General features: G+C 43.6%; 1 protein-coding gene across 1 annotated transcript; it reads right to left on the bottom strand.

Annotated features, from left to right (window-relative positions):
- Positions 1-349: 349 nt before the first annotated feature.
- On the bottom strand, positions 350-17,147 carry DNMT3L (DNA methyltransferase 3 like). The gene is made up of 11 exons (XM_039541734.1): positions 17,060-17,147; positions 16,328-16,426; positions 15,887-15,931; positions 14,733-14,812; positions 13,423-13,535; positions 11,254-11,425; positions 8,692-8,776; positions 7,708-7,796; positions 4,559-4,634; positions 2,737-2,876; positions 350-439 (listed from the first exon to the last, which is right to left on the bottom strand). Exons 1-11 carry the CDS (start codon positions 17,145-17,147, stop codon positions 350-352), a joined length of 1,077 nt encoding a protein of 358 aa, XP_039397668.1.
- Between the last annotated feature and the right edge of the window lie 2,073 nt (positions 17,148-19,220).

Raw genomic sequence — 19,220 nt, 5'->3', positions numbered from 1 at the left:
TTTTACCACCTTCACATTCCCAAATGGCTGAGTAAGGCTTCAGGAGTGCCTGTCTTAAAGGATGGCTTCTAATCAGGCTATTTAAGTGTGAATGGAACCTATTTTAACTTCTCCCAGCAGGTTCCAAACTCAGAATGCAAGTTTGGCCGGTCAAGTTGAGATCACTTGAGTGTGTGAGAACTACAGAAACAGAGTAAAAGGTCCAGAGGTAGTTGTGGGACACAGAAACATTGTAGTGTCTGAGGACACTGAACTTTAGAAACCACTTTGCTGACTAAACTAGTTTTCAACTTCTTTGGATCAGAGACAGGCCATTACTTAGAATTAACCCTGAAAGTAAACTGTTGTATCACCTCTTAACAGATGGTATGTTGCTCCATAAGATCACAGCATTCTGGACAGTTTCTGCATGTTCCCTGTGGATAGTCACTGCCTCCGTCTTTTAAAAGGGAAAAATATGCAAGTGTCTTAGTAGTCAGACAACTTCTGCCAACTGTTAATACTATATTGTATGGTGGTCACCAAGAACGTTTAAGAACAGCGTCTACTGATTCATGACATGCTTAGCTGGTTTTCTCTTATGATTGTAGCCCTCCTTTGGGGTAAATTGGGCAAGCCTCCCTCATGTTTGAGAGCATAATAGCTGATCAGAATTTTCTAGATTTTGAAATTTAAACATAATTTCAAATTTTGAAAATTCAAAAAGAAAAAATGGATTTTTTTGCTAAATCTTTTGTAAAAAATGTTCCCCATTTTTCTATGAACAGGTCATCACTTGCTTCCATATTTCTAACACTATAAAGCAGATCAACTCATTTTGAATTATAAAAGAGAGGGTTTTTTTTTCTTGTAAATTTACATTTTTTTCTAACCTGCTTTAGTGAGCACTTACTTCTACGAGCAGCCCCATTGACTTCAACAGGTAAGTGTTGCACAAACAATTGCTTACTGTATGAAGAGCATTACTAGTATCTCTAGATCAGGGGTCGGCAACCTTTCAGAAGTGCTGTGCCAAGTCTTCATTTATTCACTTTAATTTACAATTTTGTGTGTCAGTAATACATTTTAACGTTTTTAGAAGGTCTCTTTCACTAAGTCTATAATATATAACTAAACTATTGTTGTATGTAAAGTAAATAAGGTTTTTAAAATGTTTACAAAGCTTCATTTAAAATTGAATTAAAATGCAGAGCCCCCTGGACCAGTGTCCAGGACCCGGGCAATGTGAGTGCCACTGAAAATCAGCTCACGTGCCGCCTTTGGCATGCGTGCCATAGGTTGCCTACCCCTGCTCTAGATGGAAACCAACTGATCTAAATATTGGTCATTACAGCACAGAGAAAAGGGATAGAATTGTGTATCTTCAAGAATGCATACTTTAAAGGATTAATTCCTCAAAATGTATGGTGTGAAATCAGTTGGAAGCTGCTAGATGTTTAATGTTGATCTAGCAATTAATGCTAATGGTAGTGTCCTTCAAAATTAATCTTTCAGTTCTCTCCAGAAAATACACCTATTGCACGAACCCTTTGATGTATCATTTTATTGGGCATTGCTGCCACTTTGGACTTGCACTTTCCCATGTGTGACAGGTGTACTGTATGTTCTGCTTCCTGGTTTTGCAGAGGACCTGAGCACCTGCAACTTCCACTGAAGTCAATGGGAACTCAGGGCGTTCATCCACTCAGCAAATCAAGACCTAAAGTCATTGGGGATGGGACAATGCCTTACTATTAGGTACATATTATGCTAAATACATTATTGCTAGTCAGTAAATAATACTGTAATAGTAGGTGCATCTCTCGTCAGACATTGGTCAGGCTTCTTGTATTGGACAGGTGGCAGTGCTGCTTCTTTTTGGCGTATGCGCAATGTGTCTCAGGTGGCATGTGACCAGGAGTCATCACCGAATTTGGTCCGCTGGTTGGGATATTAGCTTCTTCGTTCTGGGCCGGGTACTGACGGGGAGCATGACATGAACACTGATCCATGCCCCCTTAATACTGGATATTAGAGCTGTTACTAGTTTTCAAGGACTGTTGTCAGGATCAGTTATTGTTTGTAAAAGCTCTGAGATCCTTGGATGACAAGTGTTGTATCCTGACAAGTATAAAGCATTTTGATTAACATCTGACTAATGGCTTTACGGGCGATTTCCCGGTCCACATGTGAGTTATAATGCAGCAAAACCAGAGAGAATGACTGAATTTTGTGGCATGCACAAATACTGTGTGTATACTCACTTGGAAGTCAATTGGCACTGGTCCTTAACAGAGAACTCCACATAAAACTTCCTGCAAACTTTTGGGAAGTTCAGCTCTGGATCCAAATTGAATGATGTGGGCTTAATCTCTAGAGACAGCTCTAAATCAGAACCCAGGCTCTTCATTCCCTCCCCATCTCTCTTCCTCCACCTCAAACTTTGGGGAGATTCAGATCCAGATCCAAACATTATGATGTGAGTCTTCACTATTCCTTAATCAAAAGGAGTGAGGTTCATTTTGACCAGAGGAACTCTGCTTCCTCCACAAGCTGCCCCTGTTGTACACCAACAGCTCAGGAAGTGAGAGGTTAAAGAACCAGGAATCAGTTCTGGTTCTGTTGTATGGCACTGCAGAGAACACCATTCCCAAAAGACACAAAAAACATCACTATAAAAGGACCCAGTCACTAAACACTAAGGAGACATGATGTGAAGAATAAACAATCTGGGGAGGGACTGGATTTTATGTGTACCTTAAAGAATCGCGAAGCTGTCTCTCTGTCTTCTTTTTCCAGCACCAGATTATCTACAAACATCCAGAAGAATGGCCTCTGACTGCTCTCTGGGGGTTTCCCGTATTGTAGGATGCGATGATATTGATAGAAGTACCAAGCTAGGGGTGAAAGGGATGAGGAGAAAGGAAAGGGAAGAGTGACATCAAAAATGAAAGGACCAAATAGCAGAGACATGGCTCTCATCCTGTCCTGCTCTGACTGTGGGACAGTGCAGCTTTCAAAAAGAGAGGCTAAGAGCCTCTCTATCACTACAGCAAAAAGAGCAGTGGAGGAAATTTGAAATGAGACCAGAGAGGTTACTTTTTAACATGGATAAAGTTTTCCATAACTTCAGTTTGAGGAGTCACCATTTCTCATCTCCATAATGTGCAGCATGTAAGCAGAGGGACAGATAACAACACTAGAGGTCCGCTTCAGACCAGGTGCAACTCCATTGGCTTGAATAAGCACTTGCTTCTCCTAGGTCTGAATTGGTCTGAATGGTGTCCCTAGACTCTGTTTGTCAGAGGATGGAGATGGATGGCAGGAGAGAGATCACTTGATCATTACCTGTTAGGTTCACTCCCTCTGGGACACCTGGCATTGGCCACTGTTCGTAGACAGGATACTGGGCTGGATGGACCTTTGGTCTGACCCAGTACAGCCGTTCTTATGTTCTTATGACCCCGGATCCTCATGGGTCAGAGGCAAATTTGAGTTGGAAATGAGTGATGTGCCTTGTAGTCACCAAGGGCCAGGCTTGCACATTGCATGGAGGCCCTAGTAAGGGGCAGTGCGGAGCTGCCCAGCCTGAGAGGGAGCACTGCGGGGCATTTAGCCCCAGGAAAGGAGAATGCCTCCTGAAGCTCCATGGTGTGCAGGGGGAGTGTGGACACTAATGCACCTCCTTCATGGGGTGCTACATAATGATAGACTCAAGGTCAGAAGAGACCATTGTGATCATCTAATTTCCTTCCTATGAAGCCAGTAACCACAACTGGACAATGTGTAGAGGGACAGAGCTGCTCCTTGCTCTGTTTGGAGCACCAGGAGCTCTCTAGGGGGGTAGAAATGGCCCAGCCCTGTGCTTTCTGGAATTTCTGCCCAGCCCTTGCGTGGGCTGTATGGGCCCTTACAGAGGGGGAGGCTCCTCACTGCACCCTCTACCACTACACGCCTGCATAAGGACCAGACCGAATGTGACCTCTACAATTGAGATTGTATGGTCACAGGAGGGGAGTCTCCAAGGAAACGTCTCTCCTTTCATAGGTGATGAGATACAGCAGATTTAATACAGTTTAATGAAACTCTCAATTGTCACTTCAAATATCGGGAGAGTTCTATGGCCTGTGTTATCCCCGGAGATCAGACTAGATGATCACAATGATCCTTTCTGCTGTAGCAGAACAAAGGGGCTATAATCTCCAGCTGACAGATAGCCAGCAAAGTTCACTTTAACCTTCCCCTCCCAAGGCCTGCTGGATAGGGCAGTGTCAGAGGATGGAGGGCTGAGGTCAGAATGCACAATGTTGGTGAAATCCCACACTGCCATAGTAGTGGCTTGATGGCTGGTACAAGCCTGTGTAATTCAGAGCAATCTTGAGATTGCTGTAAATTACACAGGGTGCCAAACTGGATCTCAGCATTCCTGGGAATCAGGGGAATAGACAAATGTTTTACAGCCACCTTTTGCCTCACCCCCTGTCTCCTCAGTACCACGAGGAGCTCTAGTACAGGTAAAGATCTAACTCTGTCAGACTGTTAATTTATGTATCATTTTATACTTCACTGCACCTCTTACCAGGAGGGTGTTCGTAGGAATTTCCAACCGGAGGAGTGGAACCAAATATGAAATCAAAAGGACCCCATCCTTTTACCTAATAAGATGTACAAGTTTCAGAACTTCTTGTTTCTTTTAGAAACATTTATTAATATTCTTATTATGATGGCTATTAAAATGTAAGCATTTGTCTACAGGCACTCAGACACTATGGTGATGGGTGTTGTATAAGAACCTGAATAGAACAGGACCTGAGGTGAGCTGTGGCTCCATCTGAAGAGTTCTTTCCCACCTAGATAGCCCAAGGCAGGCCTCTCTGAGGACATCATAAGGAGTCACTCCCAATCACAGAGAATTTGGCGTTGTTCTCTTATTAAGGCCTGGAGAGCTTGTATTTAATGCTTAAGTTAGCATTTAGTCATTACATAACTCGAACACAACAGAAAACTGGAACTTGGTGTTGAGTGCAGCCTGCAGTCCAGAACCCAACTTCCAAGATGGAGTCTGACCTTTGGTCTCCGTGGCCACACCCAGCACTCTTACATAACAATAGCAGATTTTCCACACGGATTCATCCTTGCACTAAAGATGGAAAAAAGAATTATAATTTATCATTACCAATCAGTCAGGAATGCTGTGAAACCTGATTATGGAAGCCAAATTTTCAAAACGTAACCTGTATTTGTGCACATGAAAGTTTGCACTCAGGTTGCTTGCATGTGGAGTTATTTCTTGTGCATGCAGCTAATAGAAAATACATGCACATGATTCCAAAGACAATATGTCAACGGACACAATGGTGAGGAAATTGCATATACAAAGGATGAATGTTATCAGCTGCCTAAAAATCTCCACCCTTCTTTTAAAGTGGGCATGGAGTTGGCAGAATCTGTCAAAGATTGGCAAGGGAGAACAAGTTGTGCAGCCCACCAGACTTTGCAGTACAAGATCACAATATGGAAAAAAACCCTAAAACAAAAAAAAGGAACTAGGAGTTTAGAAAAGCAGCTGGTAGTGCAATAGGTGGTCAGGATTTGAAATATTAAATATGGTTTGGGTTATGCTATTTATCCATTACTGAAATTCAGGGCCAGCTCCAGCTTTTTTGCCACCCCAAGCGGCGAAGCGGAAAAAAAAGCTAAAGCTGATCGGCAGCAGCTTAATCGCTCCGCTTCCTTATTTGGCGGTAATTCGGCGGAGGGTCCCTCGCTCCCTCTCTTCCACTTCGGCGGCACTTCGGCGGCAGCTCAAAGAGGAAGAGAGGGACTGAGGGACCCGCCACCAAATTGCCGCTGAAGACCCGGACGTGCCGCCCCTTTCCATTGGCCACCCCAAGCACCTGCTTCCTTCGCTGGTCCCTGGAGCCGGTGCTGCTGAAATTGCATACCGGCAGTGAGCTTTCAGTGGGCAAATTAGGATGGTTTGAACAGAATTAATTACAGAGTGGCTTCGATTTCTGTAAGATTTCATTCGGAAAGTCAGTTGTTGCAAAAGAAAATACTGCTACAATCTCAGGTGGCATATCTCAATTTTTGGAGCAAGGGAGGTTTTCTGTCAGTTTACTGAATCCTTGTAGCATGTAGTTGATTAAACCATGTATATACTTGGAGACTTGGAGACTATTCCATTGCCAAGCTTTTTTCACATTATACAAAGTTTGGCAAACAGAGCCAAATTTCCACTTCTCTCCCCCGCCCTCCCCCCCGACCGAGTAAGGAGATTTTCCACTGGGGACATATGTAGGGCCCTACTAAATTCGCAGTCCATTTTGGTCAATTTCAAGGTCATAGGATTTTAAAAACCACAAATTTAATGATTTCAGCTATTTATATCTGACATTTTACAGTGTTGTAATTGTAGGGGTCCTGACCCAAAAAGGAGTTGGAGGGGGTCACAAGGTTATTGTAGGGGTGGTTATAGTACTGCTACCCTTACTTCTGCGCTGTTGCTAGCGGTGGCACTGCCTTCAGAGCTGGGCTGCCGGAGAGTGGCGGCTGCTGGCTGGGAGCCCAGCTCTGAAGGCAGAGTATGGTATGGTATTGCCACCCTTACTTCTGCGCTGCTGCCTGCAGAGCTGGGCCCGCAGTCAGTAGCTGCCACTCTGCAGTCATCCAGCTCTGAAGGCAGCAGTGCAGAAGTAAGGGTGGCATGGTATGGTATTGCCACCCTCACTTATGTGCTGCTGCTGGTGGGGCGCTGCCTTCAGAGCTGAGTGCCTGGCCAACAGCTCCTACTCTCTGGCCACCCTGTTCTGAAGGCAGCACAGAAGTAAGAGTGGCAATACCATGACCCCCCCACCTTAAAATAACCTTGTGACCCCCTGAAACTCCCTTTTGGGTCAGGACCCCCAGTTTGAGAAACGCTGGTCTCCCCTGTGAAATCTGTATAGTATAGGGTAAAAGCACACAAAAGACCAGATTTCACAGTGGGAGAACAGATTTCACGGTCTGTGATACATTTTTCATGGCCATGAATTTGGTAGGGCCCTAGACATATGCTTCTATTAGGGGCAATAGAAATATTGTTATTTATTCTTTGCATTGTGGTACTGCCCACAGGAACCAATCAGGCCCAGGCCAGACCCCAGTGTGCTAGGTGCTGTACATACAAGTACATACGAAGATATGATACCCACGTGAAGGAGCTTACAGTTAAGGGCCTGATCCAGTGCCCATTGAAGTCAATGTAAAAACACCTATTGTCTTCAGTGGACAGACCCTAAGAAAAGAGTCTGTAATCTAAGAATCCTCCACTCACACTCCCCAACCTGGATCCAGAGCAGCTCTGCCATTGCTCCTGAGGCCTGTGGTAGTGCCTAACGACCATTATGTGCTCCCTTCGAGACTCAGCTTTTGGCAGCTGGATCCTCTTTGTTTGTAGACACACTGTCCACATCTCAGCTTCTCTCCTGCCCCACTGTGAGCCCCCTCCTGTAGAAGCACTGGTTTAATGAGAACTGTTGTTCAGCACAGTCCCACTTGAGAAGAGAGGGATCCCCGGCTCAGCATCACTTTGACCTGCCTGCCTCCCTCCCCTGGAATGATGAAGATTCTGCTTCAGTTTTGGTCTTGCGTGGCTGCCCCCGGGGTGGCAGCATTCCCTTAGAATTGTCACGGCAAATTCAGAGCTGTGCACAGTTAATTCAGTGACATTTTCTACGTTGTACTTACATCTGTCCTCAGAACATTGGTGACATCATCTAAGTATATCAGCCTGCCATCCCCCAAGCTGCTGCCCAAAAATCCAAGGTTTTTCATCTCTGAAGAACGGACATTAGAAATACAAACAGTGTTAGTAGTAAGAACTAGTTCCCTCATTCAGCACCTAACTTCAGCACATCCCTAGCTTTAAGCATGTGACTGGTGGGACCAGTGTTTCAAGTTTAGCACATACTTAAGTACCTTGCTAAGTCAGGGTCCCGAGAGCAGTGCAGTAACTGACATGTAATCAGGCAGCCCTTTGAGTCTAGAACAGTGTTGGATATTTACAGCTTCATAAACTGACAAAGTTGGAGACATCTCAAAATCAGGATTGTAAACATGAAATCATGCTATGTAATGCTGCACTGAATGTCCCAACATGGGCTGCAAATAGCAGCATTTTAGATACACAACACGGGTATTAGATTGTTCTGAAAATGACACTATTTCTTTTAATGACAAATGCGAACATTTCAACTTTTTTTCTGCTTTACAGGTGTCAAAATGGACTTTTTTCCTAAAAGTTTTCATGACATTTTCATATACAAATATTTATCAACTATTGGTAAAGACTTTTGCTTATGAAAAGTATTTGGTAAACAAAGTGATCAAAATGGTTATTGAAATAAGATTTTTTATAATGTTTTGGATAAAAAATTTTTTTAGCAAAACATTAATGGTTTCTTTTGCTCAATGGTAATTTTTTTTTAAAAAGCCTTTTTTTTTTTTTACAAAAGAGCTCTGCATTAAACAAATTTTGACCAGCTCTGTCAAATAGGATGATGATACCTTTGTGTGGGTCATAATGAATCATGATGGGTAAAATTTATCCCAAGTGTGGGCCTCATTTGTCCCACTGGACAATGGAGTCACATCAGGGTTGAACTTGGCCTGATATATTAATAGATTTTTAATATATTTGTTTGCAATCCTAAGCCATCTATGTACACTTACCTGTGGTAATATTATCAAAAAGGGTGAGAACATTGATTGGCTTTCGTTCCCATGGGGATAAAGGCTGATAAATCTCAAGATGGTTCTGTCATAAATAAAAAAGACCCTTGTTTGCACAACCCATTCATTTGTGTGAATACTCAAAGCTGTCCATTAATAATAATAAAGCACAGACGCCGGCCTGTTTAGGGAGTCTGGCTTATTGGGACTATCACAGTGTAGGCAGGGTACTGTGCAGCCTGGAAAACCCCCAGTCAGGAGGGAGAGAGATGAGGATCTTTGCCTAAGAAAGTTGACATTTGAGGAGCCCGCAACCTAGAGTGGGAACCGTTGGTGGGCCACAGAGGGGGAATACAGATGCAATTGCCCTGAATTGTGACACAGTCTCTTTTTTTAATGAAATGACCCACCCAGCATTGCCAGCAAACACTCCTCTCTTCAATATCCAGTCAGGATCTCAAAGTCCACAGAAGGGCATAAGGTAACTAATTGCAATTAAAAGCATTTCAGAACCTTGGAGACTCCTGGATTCTGATTAGCACATTAGGAAGTAGTGATTTATACATTGCAAATAAGTATCCCTTCACAGTATAGTGTAATTATTCTGTTACATAAAATGGGTTGCACTTCATTTTCTAACACCATCCAAATTGTCTGGTACTGAATCATTTGCTGGAGAATTTAAAACAGGATTCGATCTGAAGTATGTTGTGATAATTTGCCTTGTGGCAGGTAAAATTTAAAGGGGCAGCACCCAATACACCCAGTACACATTTCTTATCAAACCCTAAATTGATGTGCAGTGTAGAAAAATATGAGTATAGTCTAAGACAGTGGTTCTCAAACTTTTTTTTCTGCAGACCACTTGAAAATTGCTGAGGGTCTCGGTGGACCACTCAATGGTTTTTCCAAATGCTGTTTGTACTGGTAGCTAACTATTGTGAAGTGCTTTGGATAAAAGCACAATATAAAAAAACCCTTAATAATAAACATTTTTTGTTCTACAATAAAAGCACACAACTCATATTTTAATATCAGTAGCCTTACCTTTCTAACGCAATGGATGTGCCCTCTCTCCCCTGCTGCAGCAGCCCCTGAGCTGGGGCTGGGAAGGAGGGGGGTCTCTCCCTGGCAGCCATAGCTCTCAGCTGGGGAAAGTTGCCTTTCTGTTGCCGCCACAACCCTGCACATCCCAAATTTTCCCCACCCCCTCTTCTCAACCCACTGTCCCCTCCCACCTACCCCATATTCCCCCCAGGGCCACCACCTCACCTTACATGTGTGTCTTCTCCAGGGTCCAGCCACCTAATTAGTAGAGCCACGCCTGCATGGCTCCATTAATTAGGTGGGTGGCCCTTTATTTTCTTGTGTGCAGCCACCGAGGCACGCACCTTAGAGGGAACTATCTGCGGACAACCTGAATGGAGCTCACGGACCACTGTTTGAGAACCTCTGATCTACGATGTCTGTGATGATTGCTGACTGCTGCAGAACTCAGTTCTTTCGGTATTTAAGGTAGTAATTAGATAACATGGTGATCGACACCTTATTAAAACCTATGGTAGGAAGATTTCAGATTTTCATCAGTATTTGTCCCCAAATATTTTTATTTTTGCAAATGACAGCCTCGCATTCCTTCTAACAGTACAGCTGATGGGGCTCTGCTTCCACCTGCTGGAGGCAGAACATATCTGATGGGTATGCTGACTGTTTCCTCTTGCAGAGGTGATAGATATCTAAGGTCAGTTTTTTGTGTCTACAACTGGCTGCAAGAAGAGAATTCCAGCCACCACTCACAACTGGCACGGAAGAATAAATGATACACTTAAAAAAATCCAAAGCTGTTAAATTCTAATTTGTATTTTGGTTATGACAGGAGCCTGATGCAGTTAATATATTTTATTTGTCTTAGTAGTACAAAGAAAAAGAGTCCAGCTATCATACATGAACCTAGCTCTGAATACTTTGCATGAATTCTATATCAGAAATCTAATTGATCTTTAATGGTTTTATCTGAACTAAAATGATCATTCTTTTGGCCTATTTTGATAGCACCTGTGTCCTGAAAAAAAAAAGCCACGTACATTTAATGATCAAGAAGGAGGATCACAATGAACATATCTTATTTTTTCTTCTCTAACTTTTAAAACCTTAAAAAAAAAAGGATTGTCAAGGTATTTTACGTAATTTTTCTCCATAACCTTTTTGGAAGCTGCTTCCTTACGAAAGTGTTTCTTCTTCAGTCCCACATACACACTAAGGCCCAGATCCTGCAAACATGTAGCAATCTGTGTAATTTTGCTGATGTATATAAAGTCACACACATGTACATATTTGCAGAATCAGAGTCCAATGTTAATTTAAAATGCAGGGCTGCTGGGTATTGATTTACTTTTTTATAAGAAAGAGGATTCAAGCATTTGTTCTGAAAACATATGCACATGTTGGAGCTCATTATTAAGAGATACAGGAAGAAAGATAGGTCAATGATTGGGTCTGTGTCAGCCTTGACTCCTCCATCCCTTTAATTTTATATTAAAAGTTAATGGAGATGCTCCTTACCGATTCCTGATCGTAGAAGCACTTCAGTTTCACACGCCATCTCTTCTTCCTCTTCAGCAAACCATTTGAACTCCAGGGGAGGCACATGAAACACAGCCATGTATTCATTGCTTTAGCTTTCTCTGCAGTACCAGGACTTACAAGGACATCCAGACACTCCAGGCAATAGCATCTACACAAATTAAATAATAAGTCAATTCAGTGTTTAAACAGGTCTTTCCACACATCCTATGCTAGCCAGAGGCTCTGTTTAACTGGTTTGGTTCTTTTCTGATGTTTAAAATCATATTCAAGATAATTATCTTTTTCCTCAGGAATGTTTCACTGAAGATGCTGGTACATTGTCAGCTATATGATAAAGAACTTTAGCAGTGTAATGTCCATGAATGATCCCCTTCTGTGTTCCTGGCCCCACACCTTTAAAACAGTCAAAATTGAGGTAGATTCAAAGGAACAATCCCAGTTTTTATGCAAAACTCAGGGTACGGTAAGACTGGAAGCACTGGGAATTCACCGTAGTTTGTTTTCAATCAAATGACCAGCCATGCTAGATATGTCCAGTAAAAACCCACATGCTCTTTATTTTTATACCAAGTCTAAAGAGCGAATCAAGCTCCCATTGAACCCAGTGGAAAGACAATCCCCCCACTCCCGCCACCCTGACTAATATGGGGATTAGTTGGGGCCTGAATGCATTACAAGGAAGCTCCTGATTATGTGGGGCACAACAACTAGGGAATAAGCTTTAGGAATGAGATAAGGGGTGTTTTTGCAGGGTGAGGAAAAAGGGGACATCCAAGCCAGGACAACCTTGAAGATTAAAGTAACCTCAAAATGGGGCAGCTGTCAGTTAGTGAGAAGGGCAAGTATTTGGCTATTTCCCCTGCTAGCTGTGCACAGAGCACTGAGCTGTTCTTCACCCTGCTGAATCATCACTCGTAGAAGTACAACCTCCATCTTCGGGTGGCGATGGACATGCCAAAGGGTAACCTTAACTTTGGGTGCTGATGAGCTTGGCAAAAAATGTTATAGGGTGAAATCTTAGCCCAAGGGAAGTCAGTGGGAGTTTTGCCACTGACTTCACCGGGTGCGCCTAGAGTGCAAAAAAAACCCCGCGGCAGCAAGTCTCAGAGCTCTGGTCTACAGACTCAGGCTTGCGCTATGGTGCTAAAAACAGCCCCCCCCCCCTTTGCTGAGTCTCAGAGCCCAAACTCCAGCCTGAGCAAGAAAGTCTATGTTGCTATTTTTAGTGCCGTAGCGTGAGCCTGAGTCTGTAGACCTGGGTTCTGTGACTCGCTTTTTTCCCTTTTTCCAGTGTAGTGGTACCCACTGTGGGCAGGATTCACCCGCGGGTATAGCTGGTGATTTGCAAGGTGCCACTCTTCTCCCTCCCTTCCCCAGTTAGCCATGTTGAAATAAGGTGTTTTCTTACTTGACATGGGCAGACAAATATTATGACAAAGTGTCTTGAATAATCTTGTTTCCTTGACATGTTTGTTTGTAGAACTCCATTTCTTTATTCACATTTATAACTGAGGGTTTTAAGTGATGAGTTTTTCTTTAATCCCTACCCTGCTGCTATCCTGTGGATAATTTGTGTTGAATTACTTGGGGAACTACAGGTGATTTAAATGTGTATGTGAGTGCTGGGCATGTCAAAACCTGCACAACCCAAACAATATAAGGTAAAACAATGAGAGGAGGTGAGCACAGTGCAGGTCCTGATCTAAAAATCTGACATCCCAGCACCCCAAGCTTATCAGAACTTTGTAGCTAGCTCCAACCTCAATGAACTGAACCAGACCCCTGCATGCAAACCTGCCCCTTCAAACTTTGCCGAAGTTTAGAACTGGATTTGATCCTTGTGGCTTAGGGTAGGTCTATGCTGCAGTCACTGGGTGTGGCCATACTGAGCTAGCTTTAATTTAGCTAGCGGAGGCCCCAGAGCAGCGAAGCTGTGACTGCACGAACTTCAGCATGGGCCAGTCCCACAAGTAATTACCCAGGGTTCGGGGCCAGTTTTTACTGCCTACGCTGACATGTGCAGCTGCACCGTTCTGGTGCCCAAGTTAGCTAGATTAAAGCTAGCTGCAGTATGTCCGCTTGAGCTGCAATCACATGCAGCCATTGCAGCCTAACCAGACCCTCAGGCCTACCCGTAGTCTTTACCTATTACAAGCTGGATCATCGCACATTAGCAGAGTCTTCCCTGAGCAGCAGATCATACAAAAAGATGGAAATCCATCTTCATCATACAGGAAAAATGTTTCCAGAAAGTTCTCCTTATAAAACAGCAAACTATAGTTAGTTGCAAAAATAGGTTTATTTGATTAAAATGTAACAGTCATCCTGAACTGTGTTTGCTTTGCACGTGAGCTTCCTGAGCTTGTGTTAATTTTTTTATGTAGCACCATTAACGTGCATGGCGCTTTGCAAACAGATCATAGGTTTCCTGCCCCAGGAAGCTGAATGTACAAGTGAATGTAGACTAAATACTGACAAAGGTGATGAAGAATAGGATGAAACATAAAAGCAACCTGATATATTATATAACTTTAGCCATATAATTATAATATGTAAGTCTTACATGGTGTGCCTCATCAGTAGATCTCAAAGGGAGGCAAGTATCATTATCCTCATTTTACAGATGGGGAAACTGAGGCACAGAAAGGGAAGTGACTTTCCTAAGGTCACCCAATGGCCCAATGGGCAACACAATACTATATCAATTCTAATTTTTATAAAGTATTATTATTATTATTGGTGCGTGTAAACTCTAATGGGAGCCAAATTAAAGGACACTGAGTTGAGGCATGTGTGTTGCTGGTTAGTGATACTTCCTTATATATTTAGGCCAGAATGGGACCATTCTGATCCCCTAGGATTTAGAACCTCACCCAATCATTTCTGCATCAAGCCCATAGCTTCTGTGTGAGCTACAGAATATCTTTTTAAAAGTTGTGCCATCTAGATTTAAAGCCTTCACATGATGGAGAACCCACCACATCCTTAGGTAAGTTGTTCCAATGGTTAATTACCTTCACTGTTCAAAATGTCCACCGTATTTCTAGTTTGAATTTGTCTAGCTTCAGCTTCCAATCATTGCATGGGTGCTGGAACTAGGGGTGTTGAGGCATGTGGTGGTACTGCAGCGCCCCCTGGCTTGAAGTGGTTTCCGTCATATACAGGGTTTACAGTTTGGTTCAATGTCTCTCAGCACCCCCACTATACAAATTGTTCCAGCACCTCTGAACCATTGGATGTCATTATCCCTTTTTCTGCTAGATTAAAGAATCATCTACAATCAGAAATCTTTTGCCATGTAGGTACTTACAGACTATGATCAAGTCACCTCTGACCATCTCTTGGATAAACTAAATAGTTGATGTTTCTGAAATGTCTCATTGACTTCAGGGGATCCACTTCCAGCTGAGATAATAGGCGGGGAGCTGCCTTATTGAGCCATATGAACTACTAACCGTACATGGAGTACAAATTCCTCCGTGAAACAAGGGATGCTGGGTATGAATCTGGAAACTGCCACAGCAGATGCAGATTTCTATAAAACACAAAGAATGTCCTCTCTCAAAATCTAGTATTGTTTAATCTCAGCCTCTCTCGCTTATTTCTTCTGGACAAGATGCAGAATTCTCTAGCCATTGCTCTGAAACCTGAGAGGCTAGGCGTTCCCAGATTAGTAACTCTTATTATTACATGTTCAGCACACCAGTTAGAAATGAAAAACAGTGACAAAAATATTCTTTAATGCGTTCAAAAGAAGAGTTTTAGGACTATGGTCCTCATCTGCACAGCAGAAACGATAGGAAAAGGATCAATGTTACTAATAAAGCCAAAGGGACATTGTGTTTTTAATACAGACTATTTAAAACGCTGTCAATGCAAGTATCCACTTCCAGCTGAGATAATTTTCACACCACTCCTGTGGACATTGCCTGTGAGCCATTTCTTTCAAGGTTGCCTGCTAGAGACCTGCCAGCACTTCCAAATCACAGGATTTGTTCTTAAGGGCTAGATTTTCAATGAGGCTCTCTGATCTAAAGACAAACATGTGCATCTCTTTTAGCCAGACAATTTCGTCTTGCTTCCAATCTATTCAGCATCATGCCAGCCTCTGTTCTATCTAAGGGCTGGCCTAACACACCCACAAATGATCCTTGAAGGGCCACCACTAGCAGCAACAAGGCAGTGCAGTCTCTGTACCCGTTCAGCTTTCATTTTCTTTTTCAAAACTGCCAGTTCATGTCAATTTTGCTGATAGTTCTTGTGATGAGTCCATTAGATGCTGGTGTAAGTCCACCAAATCATTTCCTATAGGCCAGCAAACCACCAAATGTTAATGTCTTTCAGGAACTACCAACGTGGGGCAGATTTAAATTAGTGAACCAGAAGTGAGAATGGTTGTAATCTCAATCCTTTAGGGCAGCCATTGTATGACAAATTCTTCTTAATATATTTTTGTTTATGTTTGATTACCCCATATTTTTGGATATTGCTTTTAAGTTGGACACTTGATTTTTTTTTGTCATATTGGTTAATATGCAGTGTGACATGGAAATTTAGCCACATGGCTAAATGGCCTATTGGTTTTAGGTAATTTAATTTGATTACTCACCTTCAATACTCCTTTGGTTTTCATTTACTTCATGTGCAATAAGATCTGGGGAAAAACAAAATGTAAAACTAATTGTTTATTTCTTCAAAAACTTGAAGAACAACAATCCTGAAGAGTTGGCACACCCTGTATTTTCTGCTAGACAAACAAAAGAGTTCCCTGAGAAATTTATGAGCCAATCCTTCAAGCCCTCCCCATGAAGAACTCCCATTCGAGTCCATGTGAGTTCTGCATACAGCTGGCGTTGAGGATCAGTCCTATAGTTTTGCTCTAGTGTTTCCTTTTTGTAGATCAAATAACGTCACTGACTCATGTGCACACAAGTGTAAAATTGTATGCTGCTTTAGTGGCACTCCGCAGGTCAAGCTGCTGCAACGTTTTAAAGAAAGTCTAGAGCAAAAGTGTCAACATATTGTGAATTCCTTCTGAAAACACTGATACCTCTGTTGGGGCTTGAGGGTGTAGCAGGCATTATTTCTTCAAGAGAGTCAACAGATATCACATCAGAAGAGGTGCTTTCTGTGTCTTGCAGCTCTATTGCTTGAGGAAAAAAAAATCAAGCAACCATCAGTTTCTTGGACAGTAACTCCGCTTTTAGCAGTACTGAGATTTTCTAAGCAAGAAACACCATTATAGCCGGGTTACACCACTGAACTTTTGCGATTTCTATTTCCATACTTTTGGAAACACCAGTCTAGCCCACCCACATTCACTGGATTCTTCAAACAGCTGAGAAGACATGTATTTATATAGCTGATCCATGCACAGTTAGCTGAAGTCTGAAGGGGGGGGGGGGGAGAGAAGATCATTTATTATTCCAATGTGCAGAGTGGCCCAACTCTCCCTCCTATGAAGTGTCTGTTGTAACCCATGGCAGCAACTCACGTTCCCCAGGGCTGAACTAACTTTGAATCAGACACATGCTCTCCTATGCCCACAGGCTGGTACTGAGCGTCCCTTCCAATTTTCCCAAGAGGGGAGAAAGTTTAAAGTTCATCGTTAAACTCTCCAGAAGTCCGTCTCCCAGAAGTCATGAGAGCATCAGGCATTCAGGGACTGGGCAGCCCCCGCTGCTTCCAGCCCCTACCATCGCCTGGACCGTGTCATTGACAACCCCTCCGGTTACAAAGGCATTGCAGCCCCAGGCTGGCTCCAGTCATTTCCATTGCTCACTTATTCCAGAGAAGCTGGGCTCCACCTCCTCCAGGTCCTCTGCGCTGTCTGTGTCCGACAGGACCAGCACCGGCTCCCCTTGGGCCATGCTGCGTCTATATGGACCATACGCAGGACCGCCCGGCAGCAGTAATCGCACGTGGGTGTGCCGCCTGCGCCGGCGAAGGGCAAGCTTGTCCCGCGCTACCGGGCGGTGTGCTGGGCGGGGCTCGCCGCACAGGGGGCGTGGTGAGCGTCTCTCTTGCAGGGGTCTCTGGTGGACGCTCCAGGGAGAGGTTTTGGGCAGAGGGGGGGAAGCTTTTTTTTAATAATAATCCGCCAAGGAAATTCCAGCCCTGAGAGATCGTAGAGGTTATATGAACTCTCCAGCACCTAAGGGGTGTGTGTGTTTGTTTTGCAATGCTGGCTGCGTCAAGCCCCGTTTTAGAGTTAAGTTCATGCCAGAAGAGCAGCAAGGTTCTTTAGTTTTCCAACCTGTTGTCAGGGCCGCCCGGGGGGGGGGGGGGCAAGAGGGGCAATTTGCCCAAGGCCCCGAGCCCCACATGGGCTCCCACCAGAGTTTTTCGGGGCCCCCGGAGCGGGGTCCCTCACTCGCTCCGGGGGCCCCGGAAAACTCTTGCGGGGCCGGGCGCAGGAGCTTCTTCGCTCCGGGTCTTCGCCTGTGGGGGGTCCTTCCGCTCTGGGGCGGAAGGACCCCCCCGCTGGCAAATTACCGCCGAAGACGGAGCGGGACCCGCCGCCGAAGTTAAGCCCGGTCTTCGGCGGTAATTCGGCGGCGGGGGGACCCTTCCCTTCTGGGACCCGCCGCCGAAGGGCCCCGAAGACCCGCGGCGGGGGCCCCCCTCCGCCAAATTACCGCTGAAGACTGGGCTGCGCTTTGGCGGCGGGTCCCGCTTCGGCGGTAATTTGGCGGCAGTGGGGGCCCCGCCGCGGGTCTTCGGGGCACTTCGCCGGCGGGTCCCGGAACGGAAGGGCCCCCCGCCGCCGAAGACCCCGGGCCCCCGGAATCCTCTGCGCGGCCCTGCCTGTTGTCAATTTCATTTACGGACTGAAAAACCAAAAAAGCAGCTTTTAAAAGAAATGTCTGTATTATAATTATCCTGTACTGTATCACATGTGCTGTGCACAGGCTTCGGTCTATCATATCTTGCTTTATATGCACACAGTGCTATAGCTGGGTGCACACTACTGTCTGCATGCATAGATATAACACAGAATTATATATCCAGTGTTGTGTTTGTATAGCTCATGTATGTATCTATCTGTTACAAGCCTGTTATAAAATTGGATAATTGATTTTCAAAACTCCACAAAAAAGGTCTTTTAAAAAAAGTTCGATATATATAGTTTATAAAATACTGACAACCAAATGAACTTTGCTGTTAGTCTGGTATTATGATTATTCCACATAAATAAATATATTGGGAGATTTTTGCTTTTGGAGGCACATAATTTTTTTTAAAGATAACAGTACGAGGGTCTTAGCTGATGAAAAGAAACTTTGTTGCATTTGCGTACACAACGATACCCTTTTTCTAATTGAATTAAGTTATTGCTAAGTGAGTTTTTTTGATGAAAGGTTTTAGCATAAGTCTTGCCTTAGTAAGTAGTGATACTGGATACTGAATGCCCTTTCTTCACAGAACTAGAAACAAGATAAAGATCAAAACTTTCAGTAGAAAGGGCAGATACATCCCTGCTATAAGTAAAAACTAAGGATTGTGCATGAGGATAAAGCATATGCTGGGACACTAAGGCTGCAAATAGATGCATCTAAAATCGACATCACCAATCCTTACTCAGCAACTCTGATGTCTAAATTAATTGCCAGCTAACTGATTTAACTGATGCTGGGATAGTGAATGTTCTGGTTTTGTTATTGTTAGTTTTTCTTTTCATTAGCCTCTATCATAATAGAAAAATGTGAAGCTGCTGAATGATGGGGATGGTGGAAATGGTTCGACGTGTTTAATTTATTAATGCAGGAGGATTCTGTATTTTCTTGAGGCAAAAAGTTTAAGGACAAATTAGACAGATATGTGATACAGACAAGAAGCACAGAACACTCTATTGAAGACATACAAGACCTGTATTTTATTGTTTTTAATTGATCAAAGCTCCCACTGATGTCAGTGGGAGTCTAGCTTGACAATGGCAGAAC

This window comes from Mauremys reevesii, linkage group 1 (assembly GCF_016161935.1).
Source record: "Mauremys reevesii isolate NIE-2019 linkage group 1, ASM1616193v1, whole genome shotgun sequence".
Lineage (NCBI taxonomy): Eukaryota > Metazoa > Chordata > Testudines > Geoemydidae > Mauremys > Mauremys reevesii.
The sequence above is the reverse complement of the archived record's forward strand: the minus strand, read 5'-3'. Positions and strand labels throughout refer to the sequence as shown.

What these genes read in the sequence shown, in the direction of transcription:
- DNMT3L (XM_039541734.1), bottom strand. Translation starts at nt 17,147, where the DNA reads ATGGCCCAAGGGGAGCCGGTGCTGGTCCTGTCGGACACAGACAGCGCA. An exon ending in AAACCAAAGGAGTATTGAAG is followed by an intron (nt 14,813 to 15,886) that starts GTGAGTAATCAA and finishes TGTGTTTTATAG; the next exon opens with AAATCTGCATCTGCTGTGGC. An exon ending in GATGATCCAGCTTGTAATAG is followed by an intron (nt 11,426 to 13,422) that starts GTAAAGACTACG and finishes TAATTTGTGTAG; the next exon opens with ATGCTATTGCCTGGAGTGTC.